Source organism: Glycine max, chromosome 18 (genome assembly GCF_000004515.6).
Source record: "Glycine max cultivar Williams 82 chromosome 18, Glycine_max_v4.0, whole genome shotgun sequence".
Lineage (NCBI taxonomy): Eukaryota > Viridiplantae > Streptophyta > Magnoliopsida > Fabales > Fabaceae > Glycine > Glycine max.
The window spans coordinates 53,993,561-54,007,666 of record NC_038254.2 but is presented as its reverse complement, the minus strand read 5'-3'; the positions used below and the strand labels follow the sequence as shown (position 1 = coordinate 54,007,666).

Below are 14,106 nucleotides of genomic sequence, written 5' to 3'. Positions count from 1 at the left end.
TAAAATAGAATAAATGGAAAAATATATTGCACACTCGAGAGTTGAGAGCTTACTTTCCAATGTCTGGTCCCCTCCCTATAATTGAATAAAGGAAAACATATTTTAAATCGAGAAAATTGTTAGCAAATATGATCAATGTTTGAATTTTAGCCTTTTTTTTTCTTTTTTTAGTTTTGTCTTGTATAAGTAATTTGCTTGTATTGCAATATGGTATGCCAAGCATTAGTTAATGTGAATATGTATAGCTGTATACTTTATAAGACATTTATAATTAGATTCAATGTTGCCTTCAAGGAAACCTTTTATAGGTGTTCAATGTGAGACGGAACTAAAGATTATTTATTTGTCACAGGTAAATTGGATGAAGGTTTTGAGCATTCTCAACAACCTATTTGTTGGACCTATTCTCCGCAAATTTATTAGTAGGTTTTATTATGGATTTCGGAATTTTTAGTTTGTGTGTGTACGCAAATAGAGAGAGATTGACTCACTGAAGTCCGCGTGGAATCTAAAAGCAAAAGATTTCCTAAATCAATTATCTAGTGACCAAAAACTACTAATTAAATTAATCGATAGAATAGTGTTTTTCTTTTTCTTTTGGTACTAATCAAAAAGTCAATCATTCTTACTTTACTTTTATTCAAACCAATAACTTGAACATATGCATGATCAGACTCCACTAAGGATTATTCCCCACATCAGAGTCCCAATCCCACTAACATTTGAACCACAAAACCTAGCTAGCTGCTCAAGTAACTTGTACATGAGGATATATTACAGTGACAATACATACAAGCTTACAGCATAAGATAAAGGATACACGGTTTACAGAGAGAAAAACAAAATATTTCAGTAGTTCAGTGCTTTAGAGGAGTTGTCCAAGTCTAATCATAGGGAACTGGTCTGCTAAAGGTGGTTTCCCCATCATAAGCTTTTTAGACACTTGATCCATGGTTGGGCGAGAACTTGGATTTTCACTTATGCAAGAAAATGCCAAGCTTGCAACCAAAATGACATCCCCAACAATTGAGTTTAGAGGTTGAGGAGGCCTTTGGTCTAGCACATCAATTAGTAACAAATTATAAGTTATTGTTGCTGAAGATGAAGATAACAATGAAGACATGAGATCTCCTGGATGCTTCCCCATGATGATTTCTAGACAAAGAACTCCAAAACTGAATACATCACATTTCTCTGTCACTTCCGTAGTCTGGGCAAGCTCTACAATGAATGAAAATTTTGAAGTTATACACAAACCGGTGTTTAGCCTTTTGTATAAGCTATGAGTTCACTGACTTGTACTTTCTAAATGGATTTTGTATTGGCACGTCACTTTTTACTTCGATTTTGCATACTAATTCTTGCTTAGGGGTTAGTCTGATTCCTCTACATGTAAACAATGTTTAAGCAAAATTTAAATAAAAAAACCTGGTGTAAATTAATTGCAAAATATGTAATAATTTCTATCTATATTTCTAAGAGGGTAAGAATGAGATGAAGGGTACTAACCTGGAGCTGCGTACCCATAGGTGACTGCAAACGTGGTCCAAGTGTGTGAATCAGGCTTGAGAATCTTAGCTGTCCCAAAATCAGAGACATGGGCTTCATATTGTGAATCCAAAAGAATATTCTTGCTTGATATGTCTCGATGAATAATTGGAGGTGAGCAATCATGATGCATATAGGATAAAGCATTGGCCACACCTTTAACAACATTCACCCTCTTTTCCCAGTCAAATGCAGCTGCTTTTGTGTCATTGCTTAGTATTTGATCCAAGCTACCCCCTTCTAAGAACTTATAAACCAAAAATGAGAACCGTGTATGTTTGCAATATCCACAGAGCTTTATAATGTTACGGTGCCTGATTTCGGTCAAAGCTTGAATTTCATTTTCAAAAGCTTTAAGATTGTGCTGCTCTCCATCTGCTTCCACATGAAGCTTCTTCACCGCATAAACCTGATCTGAAGACAACTCAGCCTTGTAAACACTCCCTTGCCCTCCAACTCCAATGAGGTATTTGTCATTGAAGTTATCGGTAGCTTCAATGATATTTTCAAACATAACTTTTCCATCATGACTCCATATGGAAAACACTTCTTCAGACAGTGCCTTTTCTGATTCTTTAGCACGGGTTGCTTTCTTGCTACCTTTCAAACAAAGAATGTACATTGAAACTCCCACCCCACACAATACTAGTGTAAGAGCACCCAGGATAATAAATAAAACCAATAGAATGCCCTTGTGCCTCTTTTGATTGCGGTTGGTTGGGCAAAGCATCAAGCCAGTGACGTTGCCACACAAGTCCTTGTTATTTTTCAACGACTCAATTGGAGCCTTAAGAAAGGTTTGATTTTTAGGAAGTGGCCCTTCTAACTGGTTGTATGATATGTTCACCGAAGTTAAACCTGACATGCCATCAAAACTGGAGGGAATACTTCCAGAAAGATTATTGCGAGAGAGATTCAACAAGCGCAGTTTCTTCAAGTCTCCAAGTGGTCTTGGTATTGTTCCACTCAACAAATTCCCGCTAAGATCAAGAGATTCAAGAGGCTGAAATTGGTGAAACTCAAAGGGAATGCTTCCATTTATTCTATTATTGCTCAAATTCAAATACCATAACTTGGGTAATTTCACAACTTCTATCGGTATTGTGCCACTCAGCTGATTATCTCCAAGATCCAATTCTTCAAGATTTTGCAGTGATCCAATTTCTGTAGGAATGTTTCCAGAAATATTGTTGTTGCTAATCTTGAGTTGAATTAATGATTTCATATTCCCTAATTCCTTTGGAAGTTTTCCATTCAAGTGGTTAGAAGAAAGGTGAAGGACACCTAGCTTGGTTGCCTCAACAAGTTCTATTGGTATACCACCAGAAATATTATTGTTGGATATCTTCAATGTATTAAGATTGTGGCACTTCCCCCAGTTTGGTGAAATTTGGCCGTATAGCTTGTTGTCGCTCAAATCAATGTAATCCAAATTTGGATATACACCAAAATCTTGTGCTATATCTCCTTCCAATTGGTTGCCATCCAGCCTGATTTTATGAATACTCGGGCAATTCTTTAGGCTTCTTGGCACTGGACCCGTGAAATGGTTGTGATCAGCATTTAAATAGATTAGATACCCAGCAGAGCAAATTTGAGGTGGTAAATGGCCTGTGAAATCATTCTCAGCTATTAAGAAGGAAAACCAGTTGGTAATGTTATTCAAGCCTTGTGGAATGCTGCCATGAAGTTTGTTGGTGGTCAATTCTAAAACGGTGAGCATTTTCATATTTCCAATTGTGGCAGGAATAGTTCCTGAAAGATTGTTTCCTTGGAGACTAAGGACATCCAAATTGATCAAGTTCCCTATAGAGGGAGGAATTGATCCAGAAAGATTGTTGAGTCCTAAATACAACTCGATGAGATTTGTCAAGTTTCCAATGGTGGAAGGAATGGATCCAGAAAGGTGGTTGCCATCAAGTTGAAGATACTCTAAATTGATCAAGTTTTCTACGGAAGGAGGGATTGATCCAGAAAGTGTATTGTTAAAAAGGTAGAGGTCGGTCAAGTTAGACATGTTCCATAAGGAGGATGGGATTGGCCCAGATAGAAGGGAGTTATTGCAAAGGTAAAGTATATTTAAGTTACTCATGTTACCTATTGTTTCAGGTATAGTACCAGAGATAGAGTTTCTTGACAAATCAATAAATTGAAGATTTGTCAACATTCCAATTTCTTGAGGAATGGAACCGATAAGGTGACTATCCCCAAAGCCTAGATACTCCAACTTGTTCAACTTTCCAATCTCTGGAGGAATGTGGCTAGAAAAATTGTTGCTACCGAAATCTAGATATTCCAAGTTGGACAAGTTTGTTATGGTATTAGGAATAGCTCCACTTAATAGACATATGGAAAGATCAAGCTTATGTAAACTCCTTAGTCTCCCCATTTCTTGAGGGATAGAACCACGGAAATGATTTGTAGAAAGATTCAAAATATTTACTTTGGACATGTTACCAATTTGTGGTGGAATGGTCCCATAAAAGGAGTTGTTGAATATATTTAGGCTGAGGAGGTTAGGGAAAGCGGAGAAGTTGAAGGTTTGAAGTGTACCTTTCAGTTCATAATCTGCAAGAGTTATTCTGGAGACAGAGTTGGATTTATCGCACTGAATTCCTTGCCATTTTTTGCATGGACTAGAACCTTTCCATGTTGACAAGAGATCTTGGCTTGGCTTGTCAAGGCTGTATTTCCACTTTAACAATGCATTTGCTTCACTGTCCGAAGCTGCAGTAACTGTGGTGGCAGCAGAGGCCAAAGAAACCATTTTGGAAAAACAAGCAACTTGGGGTGAAGGGTGTATTAGAAAGACCAAAAGAATCTGCCAGCAGGCTAGAATCTTGATGGATACCATGATACACTGTAGTACAGGATTTTTGGGCTTCAAGAGTACAATCAGAGGCTGCAGATTCTTGCAAGTGAATGGTGTATTGTGGTGAGGACATAAATTGGAGCTAGGACACGCTTTTAAAGGAATAATCAATTGTCACGAATGGGGCACCCTGTGACATGATTACACTTTTCAAAGTCTAGCACCAAGCCAGAAAAGATTTATGAACAAGGTTTCCTAAAAGTAAAGATACCTTATCCAAGGCCCACTTGACTCACTTTAACGTTGTGCTGGGAAAATCTCTCTATATTTATAAATATTAATTCAAGTGAGGGAATTTATGTTATAAAAAGTTGAGAACTGAAAGTTTGTAATAGATGATGTGCGTGATATTTTCCAAGTGAGGTGACTCTTGAAATTGTGAAAAACAATTCATTGGTGTTTAATCAATGGGTTTTTAGGAGTCATTCCTCACACTATAAATAAACATTTTAAAGAAGAAAGTTAAACATCACTGCTTATTAGAGATTACTTCTAGTTTTCAAAAATTAAACATCCATCCTAATTAAAGAAAGTTAAAATTACAAAAATTGTACTAAAATCTATTTTACTTTTTAAATTTGATTATTTAAAATATATTTTATGAAATAATTGAAAACATCTCATATGTCTAGCAACTGTATTATAATTGAGTTTTTTTTAAAAAAAAATAAAAGTGAAAAAGGAAGATATACAATGATAATTTGATTTTTCATTGTCCTACTAAATAGTACAGAAAATAAAATTTGTTTCGTTGTCTTTATAAGAAAAAACGAATAATTAACTGTGATACGGCGTTCCCTCGATTGGATGGGAGCAAAGCTCATGAAAAGATTGTTTGGATTTTAAATGAAAACTATTTCAATAAAAAATAGTAATAAATAATGAGATGAGAATTCATACTCTCCTGTTTCACCAACAAAGCTCCTTTTTCATATTTCAAATTGCTTTGGAGAAAAACATGCACTGCTTTGGAAAAGGGTTGTTGTGTTACTCGTCTGAAGTCAGGTCTAAACGAGACACATATTGGTAAAATAGAAATTAACAAAGAAGACTATAAAGAAAGATCTAATAAAGATAGAACTTTAGATATCGATCCACTCATAACTGTGTGATTTAAAATATTTGTTCTTAAGTTTTTTTCTTTGTGTGTTTTCTTTTCAAAAGGATGAGTAGGAATTAGTTAAATATTTTTAATTATTTCAATTTTGAAGATATGTATACTTCTGGTGAATCTCTGTATCTTGCCAATTCCCGTACCGTGTCTATAGTATTACTAGCTTGGTGATAAACTCGGGCTTTTTGATAAATTCAACAACTATCTGAGTTAATCTCTCCATTGTCAGATCAATCAACAGTTGACATCTAGCTACAGAAATCGTTTTCTCTTCAAAACTGTTTAGAATGAGAGAGAAAAACACAAGTTTTTGTGGGTCTCTCAAACATGAAGAGTTCCACTAACAGAAGAGCATCTAATTCCATACACACGAGATGACTACACTTTTGAAAGTCTTGCACAAAGATAACACATTTATAAACTGAACTTTCCTAAAGACATCTTTTTCCAATGTTTGTAATTTTTTAAGCCCTCCACCTCTCAAACAAATCGTGTTCACGATTGACTTCACTTTAAAGAAAAAAAAATGCAATGCTTTAGAGAAAGGCAATTATTGTGTATATGGATCAAATTCATACGTCCTAATGGATGTTTATTCATTGATTGAGCCTGAAGATAGGAAACACAAAAAGAAAGAAGACACATATATAGGTAGAACGGCTGAAGATTAACTCAATGTATTTTTTTTAACAATTATTCTAATGATTAGTATATCTTTCATTTCTCAAATAGCATAACTTTTATTCATTTTAAGATCTGTTATCTTCCAACATCTCATTCCATACTCATTCTACCATTTAGGAGTGAATATACTCGTAGACAATACTAACTTACAGAACTCATGTTTTAGACGGACCGGATAAGTTTGATTTGTGAAATAAATTAATATTTTTTTGTTAAGGTCCCACAAAAATTCACAAGCCCAAAATGTAATTTAAAATAATTATTTTCATATTTTAAAATTGTAAAAAATATATAAAATTAGAACAAAAAAATATTGATTTCATTTTTAAGCTAAAATTTGTTTTACTAAAATATACTAATATTTTAAACACAACAAATTAATTAAAGATCAAAATCTTAACATAACAAATTAATAATATTTACACATTGAACGGAAATAGTTAAACAGATACTTTGTGGATAAAATTTATTATGTTTGTGGGCTTAATGAATTGGATTAAAAAACTCATATAACTATGAAGATTAAAAAAAAGATCTGTTAATTTATTATGTTTGTGGGCTTAATGAATTGGATTAAAAAGCTCATATAACTATGAAGATTAAAAAAAAGATCTGTTATTCGCAGTACTACCATTGATACTTACAAGTTAGAATAAAAGATTGAAATATGGATCTCTATGATTTTTAGACAAAAAAGGTAGAATAGAACGATGTTAAGGTTTCGTTGCGGCAGCAATGTGGTTCCATCGTGGCTGCATTGCATATCCTTTGTGGCATTTCATGTGATTGAAATTCACACTGCAATTGCGAGTCGATACAATAGTGGGCACTACTGCAACCGCAATTGCTGTTGCATATCACAATTTAAAACCATGGTTTCCACCAATAATTATTTTATGAAAAATATTAAAAAAACTCTTAAAAACATCTTCAGAACCAAAATTTCGGTTTGAAAGTTAACGCATAGGAAATCGAAATGTGTTAGCACCCTACAATGTTTACCATAAGATGGTTATCCTAATTAATTAAGCAAATTGTTTATAACTTTTAAAATATCTAACCCAAAAATAATTTTAAAAAAACTATGGAAAAGTTTTTTTTTAATGTATATTTGTTTTATGGATAATTCTTTTGTTTGGATGAAGATTAAAATTATTATTATAAAAAATACGAGATTAATTTTTTTTAGCTTGACAGGAGTGGTGTCTTGCTCCTACTATTCCCAAGTGCAATGCACATCAGAGTTACATAATTCTTTTATAGAATTTTTTTAGAAAATATTTGTTTTTTTTTAAATTTTGTTATTATTTTTTATGCTTATTAAATTTCTGAATTTTTTTGTATGAATTTAACTTGGTTCAATATTGCCAAGAAGTTTCAAAACATCAAGTCGCCGCGACGTATGCCTCAACCTTGGGATTAGGATGTCACATTCAATTAATAATTCCTCTCATAATGATTTTGTAATCATTAATATTATTTTATTAAACTATAGACTAATTATAAAATATTTATATTTTATTATTATTATTGAGGCATAAAATTTTGTTTTTATTGTCATAAAGTTTTAATTTAATTTTTTGTATCAATTTAATTTGGATTTAACAATGCCATTTCAAAGAGAAATTCTAAAACATTAAGTCATCACATCTTGTCTCTAACTCCTCTTTTATTTATTTATTCCAAAATTATCCTCCTCTTCTCATAATGTAATATCTAGAAGTGTTAACTTTTTTGAAAATTACTTTTCGGAATCTAATTTTGTGAGAGGAGTTTGTGAAGCAGACAAAGGGGTGTTTGTGCAGATTGAGGACCCAAACTTTGCGGAGATGAGGGAAACGGAAATGGGACTTTTTTACGGAATTAGCTAGGTAAAAATAAAAAGTTATTTATGAAAACGGTGCAGTTTGAAAATATGTGTAAGAGACATGGCTGATTTTGATTTTCTATATCCATTATGATTATAATCAATGTAAAAAAACGACTTATTATGAGTACAACCCATGTAAAAAGTCTGGCCAATAATTTTCACACACTTTTGTGTGGAAACTATTTAGGATGGTATTCCTTGAAAGGTTGTTGACAACTTAAGTCATCCCCTACACACTTGAACTCAACAAAGGTTAATTTGTTTAAGAGAGAAATTTTGTCACCAGGAATGTATTTGTGTTGGGTGCCACTCTGACATGGAGATTACTGGGCACATGTTTTTTTTAATGTCATGTTTTCTTCTGTGAAGTATAGATAAAATGTTGTCATATCAAATATGTTTCCAACATAACATATTTAGGCACTTGTTCGATGTTTGTCTGATACTCCTTATAAGGTGTTTAATTTAAAATTTATTTTTTGTTGATTTGAATATTTAAGTTATTAGCTTTATATAACTAATACACTTGAAAAATATAAAAGATTAATTTTAAAAAATAAATATACTATCAATTTAGATATTTTGTTATATGTTATTCATATTTTATTTAATCATAATCATTCTATTTGTGTGTGTATGAGATGTTCCCGTGTTCTATATTTTAAACATGATAGCAAAATGCGTAAAGCTAGGCTGCATATTTACATGACAGTGCATGTAAGTGTTGGACGTATATTGACTGGTAGTGTTGGGGGCGGTGTGGGGATAGGTCTATGGTTATATATGAAATAGAGAATGCTTTATTCTGTTTCATGAGTCTGTTGAACCAGAATGATATTGTTTGAGTTGCAGTTTGGGGAAGTGGAAGTTAGTAGGTCTGTTTTAGCATTTTGAATTTTGATAGTTAATAGTACCATATATTGCTTGTCACTAGCTAGCTTATTACTCTGCTAAAAAATATGTCAAGAACCAACCAACCAAATGAAGCTACTATATATATATAGGCTAACACTTCCAACCTTTAAAAAATTGAACCTACATTAGATATCTTCATAATCTGATGTAAGCTGCTAATCCTCATGTTCCATGTCACGTACCATTTGAATATATATTAACATGCACTAGTTTTATTTAAAAGAGAAAAAGCTAGATAAATTAACCTAATTCAAAAGATGAGTTCGTTTCCTTGGTTTGATGCTTCTCATTTATTTCCTTTTCTCTATTATCTTCTCTCCTTACTTTGAAACATCTTTTTCTTTCTAACAGAAGGTGTTTTTACCACTAAATCTTTTGCCTCCTTCAAACCTAAATCAGTTATACACTCAATCACTCCCCTTCCTCATCCTATTCAACAACTCTTTTTGTCTGCTCCACAAAATTGGCTTCCGGAAATGTTAACAGTACTTGGACAACATGCTTGGGCTGAGGGAGAGTGTTGTTCGGACAGGGTATTAACCAAAAGAGTTGGAATGTAAGAATTTCTCACGTTCACGTAGAAGCTAATCTTTGTTCCCCGACTCGTTTGCAAGTTGGTCCCATGAAGTCACAAAAGATTTTAGTCTTTTTTCTTAATTATCCACCTGTAGGTTGTATGAACTTTGTGGGGTTTTATTTCTCTGTAAGACATAGGCCTCCCTTGTATATATAATTATATACATAGAGACGAAGGAATGATTAAGTTATTTCGATCAAGTAATTTTAAATTTATTATTATCATTGATTTTTTTAAAATCTAATAATTATAATGAGTCACTAATCTCAATCATTAAATCTAAAAAAAAAAAAATCTTTTAAATAAATCACTCTTAAAGTATCTTTATACATCCTCATATATACCGAACCTAGATAAAAATTCAATATATATTAAAAGTCCGATCTAATTAAAAATTTATTGAATAATAAAACTTAAATTATAATGAGTGTTTATATATATATATATATATATATATTACATCATTATTAATATAATAAGTTTATTAATTTTTATGATGATTATCTTAAAATTCATATATACTTACCAATATTTTTCATTGTTTGATAATACTTTTTTTTACATCTCATAATTTTATAGACAATTTTATTAGTACACACGCAAACACATTGGCTTTACAATATATACATTATTTTATAGATAATTTTATGTTAGTATTATTATGTAAGTTTTATTTTCAACAATATCAACTCTTATACTAATTTAATAGCAATGTTTATACATTATATATCTTTTATCAATAAAGCAAATAAGTTATATTATTTAGTCTTCAATGATGTTTTTCCGCCCAAAATTGCACCACAAATCCTAAAGACCTTTCTGTTAAACAGCAACAGATGAACATTAACTTTGGCAGCCCTCATTAAGAACTCATTCATTCTGGATTATGTTGTTCACCAATATTGATAAAAATTCTTATTAAACACTCGAGATCATTCAACTCCACATTCCTTCCCCGTGAACCAATTCATTTCTCGGTATGCAGACATTGAATAGTTGGGAGTGCATACAGGTAGATTCATGATCATTTATTTTTCTCTCCACATTAAAAAAATAAATAAATTACATCATGTCTTCATGTTTCTTCTTCTTTCACATTCTCACTCTGTTAATTAGCTCAACCTGAAGGTTCATCTCACCAGCAGTACGCTTCGCTTAAAATCAGATGACCCTTGACTTCTACCATCTTCAAAAAACTGTCGCCCCTTCTTTTTCATACAAAAAGAAACGGTTCAAAAACTTCTTCGTGAGTCTGTGCAACCCTTCATTAAAATTCAATGTACGGTGAGATTACGACCCTTCTTCAATTTGATGGAAAACCGATTGTGATTTCATCTCTGGCTATTACAGTATTACCAATTAAACTTTTCATTAAAATCCGATTCAGGGATATCCGATTTAAGGTCCTTTTCGCTCTCATTATTCACAAGTTTCTTCCATTTTTACTTATGGAATATTTTTCGATAAAATTTACGGGAAAATAAAAAACCCTTGGATGAAAATGAAGGAATGCCTACACTACCTAGATTGAATCAGATACAACTTGAAAGATTTTCTAGGTTCATTGATCAGGACTTACTAGAGGAGCTTTTTAAGTTTTCAAGAAATGAAGATATTCATCAAAAGAAATTGAATTTCAATTATATGTAGAAACATATTAATTATTAAAATTTCTGAAGGAAATTATTTTATCTACTAATAGCGAATAAATTGGCGTATTACCCAATCATGCAGCTATTGTCACCGCTGTCGTTTTTTCAAAATTATACTAAATCTCTTTGAGGTAAATAGTCTTTTGGGTGAAATTCAAAAAGTGTGATTCTTACTGATTTTGTGGGGAAAAAATATGTGTAACCTATTCTTTTTATCTTTTCACTCTCCCTTTATGTGAATAAAATTTCTCCTTTCATTTCTAACAGTTCTGTTATTTACTCCTGAAAAGGTATGGCATTGATTGTTTTTGTGATTTTTCTAATTAAAATTTTAGATACGAAATATATGTTTATGGTTTTGATACTCTGTTCAAAAAAGTTTGTTGTATCTCTCTTGTTATTTTATCTTATTAAAATTTCTCCTTTCATTTGTATCAGTGCTGCCATTTGGTCCTAAAAAAGGTATGGTTTTCATATTTTTTTATATATAAAAAAAACTTTGTTTTTCAAAGATAATTCACTTAAAAGAGTTAAAGGTGTGGTTTTGATTCTATGTTCTAAACTGTACTGGCAGTTCAATCATCTAACAATGATGTTAACTTAAAAATAAGCTATGTATCTAATGTTTAATTTGGATTTTTATGACGAGTCTTCCAACAGATCATTTGCTGGTACTAATCAACGATTTTAAAGTTTTTACTCAAACTTCGGTTACTGTTTATTTTATGTAGAGTTTTGCTTTTGTATTCTTGCAGCTACATTGGAAATGCTCCCTTCATGGCTAATGAGATTCCTGTAAATATAAAAATCCTGTAATTACATTGCAAATGTTTCCTTCAGCAACATCTGCAACATTGGCAGCCTGCTATAGCCGTTGAGGGTACAAGTCAAAGAAATCCCAAACATATACTAAGAATGGTAATGTTACTCACTATTCATGATGAATATTGTACTGATATTGCCATGTGTTTTGATGATTTTTGTTTTCCTATTCTTTTAAGCACCTGATGTAATATTTGTAGAAGTTCAACGCTCAACTTTTTTTGGGTTTAATATTTATCTGAAGAGCAATTTCCCTGTGGGTTTTATGCATGTTTTTTTATTTCTTTCATTTCAGTATTTAATATTCTATTCAATAAATTTCATAATTGAAATATGTAATATAGAATGAGATTTTTTTAATAGTAAAAAATGAGTGATTAATTGTTTTGACTAATTTTAGGTTAACATCGTTGATACTAAAAATGTTAAAAATTTCTTTGCATCAAATCTCTTTTATAATTTTTAAATTAATGAAATCACTGATAACATTAATTTTAGTGTATATTGAATTATGAATTAATTATAAAATTATGTCTTCAAATTAGAAGTTGTTTTTTTTCCGTTCCTAAAGTGCACAAAACATTTTTTTAGTCCTTTTACACGTATGAATCAAAAAGAGAACAAGAGATTTCTTATTAGGGAAAATTTAAGGAAATAAGAGATTCATTTGAATTTGATTTCTATTTTATATTTTAATAAAGTATGACCTTCTGGCAGTTTAAAATTATTAAAATTAAATCAATAAAAATAATTAAAGCAATTTTTGAAACAGTTAATGGTTTTTTGTAATTTTCAACCGTAAAAAAATATACTTTAAAATATAAAATAAAATGTCAAATTAATACAGTAAAAAATTATCATAAATTATAAATTTCTTTGTAAATTCCTGAAACTAAAAAAATAACAATTTGAACTTCTAAAAAGAAAATGATTCAAATTTAAACGACTAAAAATATATTTAATGCTATAAATTATTAAAAAAAACATGTGCATCACATAAATAATCCAACTAATTTTACTAAATGTCTAAAACATGTAAGTAGAAAATTATAGTATTATGAAAATTAATACATATGATTTACACATTATAATATTAATCATTTGGTCCTCTTTTTTGTCAAGCTCTACCACTATTGCTACTTCCTAGCACTCTTTTTTTTTTTTCTCTTGTTTTCTTTGTAGTGTCCAAACTTTTAGCTAATTCCATATTTTATCCCTAAATGGTTATCTGTCATGGAGAGAGGAAAGATCTGAATAAAAAATTTAAGATGATAATGATACATAAATATTTACTTATTTTAAACATCTCATTAACGCCTTATTTTTTTTTCATCTCTTTTTTATACCATCATAAATTTTATAATATATTTTTTTTTTCTCTTTAGATGTCTTGTAGCGATAGAGTATTTATGAAACATTTTTGTTTAAAGATTATGCATTGCTAGGACCACCGCTTCATTTAACAATTGGAACATGTATTTTCCACTTTCCAGCGCAAATAGGAATCAATCGTTGTCGGTGCACTGACCTAATACAGTTTTTTTTTCTTCCTTTACTAGAATAAGTATGGAATATGACCAAAAACACACGTGTAGAAAAATAAAAATAAAAATTTATTCCTTATATTACTCAGTCATGCGTGCCTACCATCCACTTTTAGGAATTTCACAATAATAATCTCTTTTTATTCATTAAATAAAAATATCAAATGAAAAAGTAACCAAAAAAAAGTTGGAGTATTTGATTCTTTATTTATTACAAGGTGTATAACTTAAGACTAAAGGAAATACTTTAAAAAGTAAAAATATAATTATGTAAAGAAAAAACAGAAGAATATTTTTCTTTCCAAAAGGTTTATTAATCACTTTAGAATCTCATAGTAGTGATTAAAGTGCTTATCTGCGTAATGATGAACTGATTCTTTTGAGGAACAATGAAACTCCCCAAATTCCCCTACGGTTATTATTAACGAGTGCATATCCTCTAGTGTTGAAATGAGGTAATCATGTTAAAGTAATAAATTATTTGTCCAGACTTGTACCATAGACTTAA

The 14,106-nt window shown here is 31.0% G+C and overlaps 1 protein-coding gene across 2 annotated transcripts; it reads right to left on the bottom strand.

The window, feature by feature from the left end:
- Positions 1 to 581: 581 nt before the first annotated feature.
- LOC100815688 (MDIS1-interacting receptor like kinase 2) lies at positions 582 to 4,479 on the bottom strand. Of its 2 annotated transcripts, none has more exons than XM_006602810.4 (2): positions 1,510 to 4,479; positions 582 to 1,221 (listed from the first exon to the last, which is right to left on the bottom strand). In XM_006602810.4, exons 1-2 carry the CDS (start codon positions 4,400 to 4,402, stop codon positions 866 to 868), a joined length of 3,249 nt encoding a protein of 1,082 aa, XP_006602873.1. In that variant the 5' UTR covers positions 4,403 to 4,479; the 3' UTR covers positions 582 to 865. The 2 variants fall into 2 exon arrangements, with proteins under 2 accessions (XP_006602873.1, XP_040868102.1); XM_041012168.1 differs by having other exon boundaries at positions 1,078 to 1,386.
- Positions 4,480 to 14,106: the final 9,627 nt, after the last annotated feature.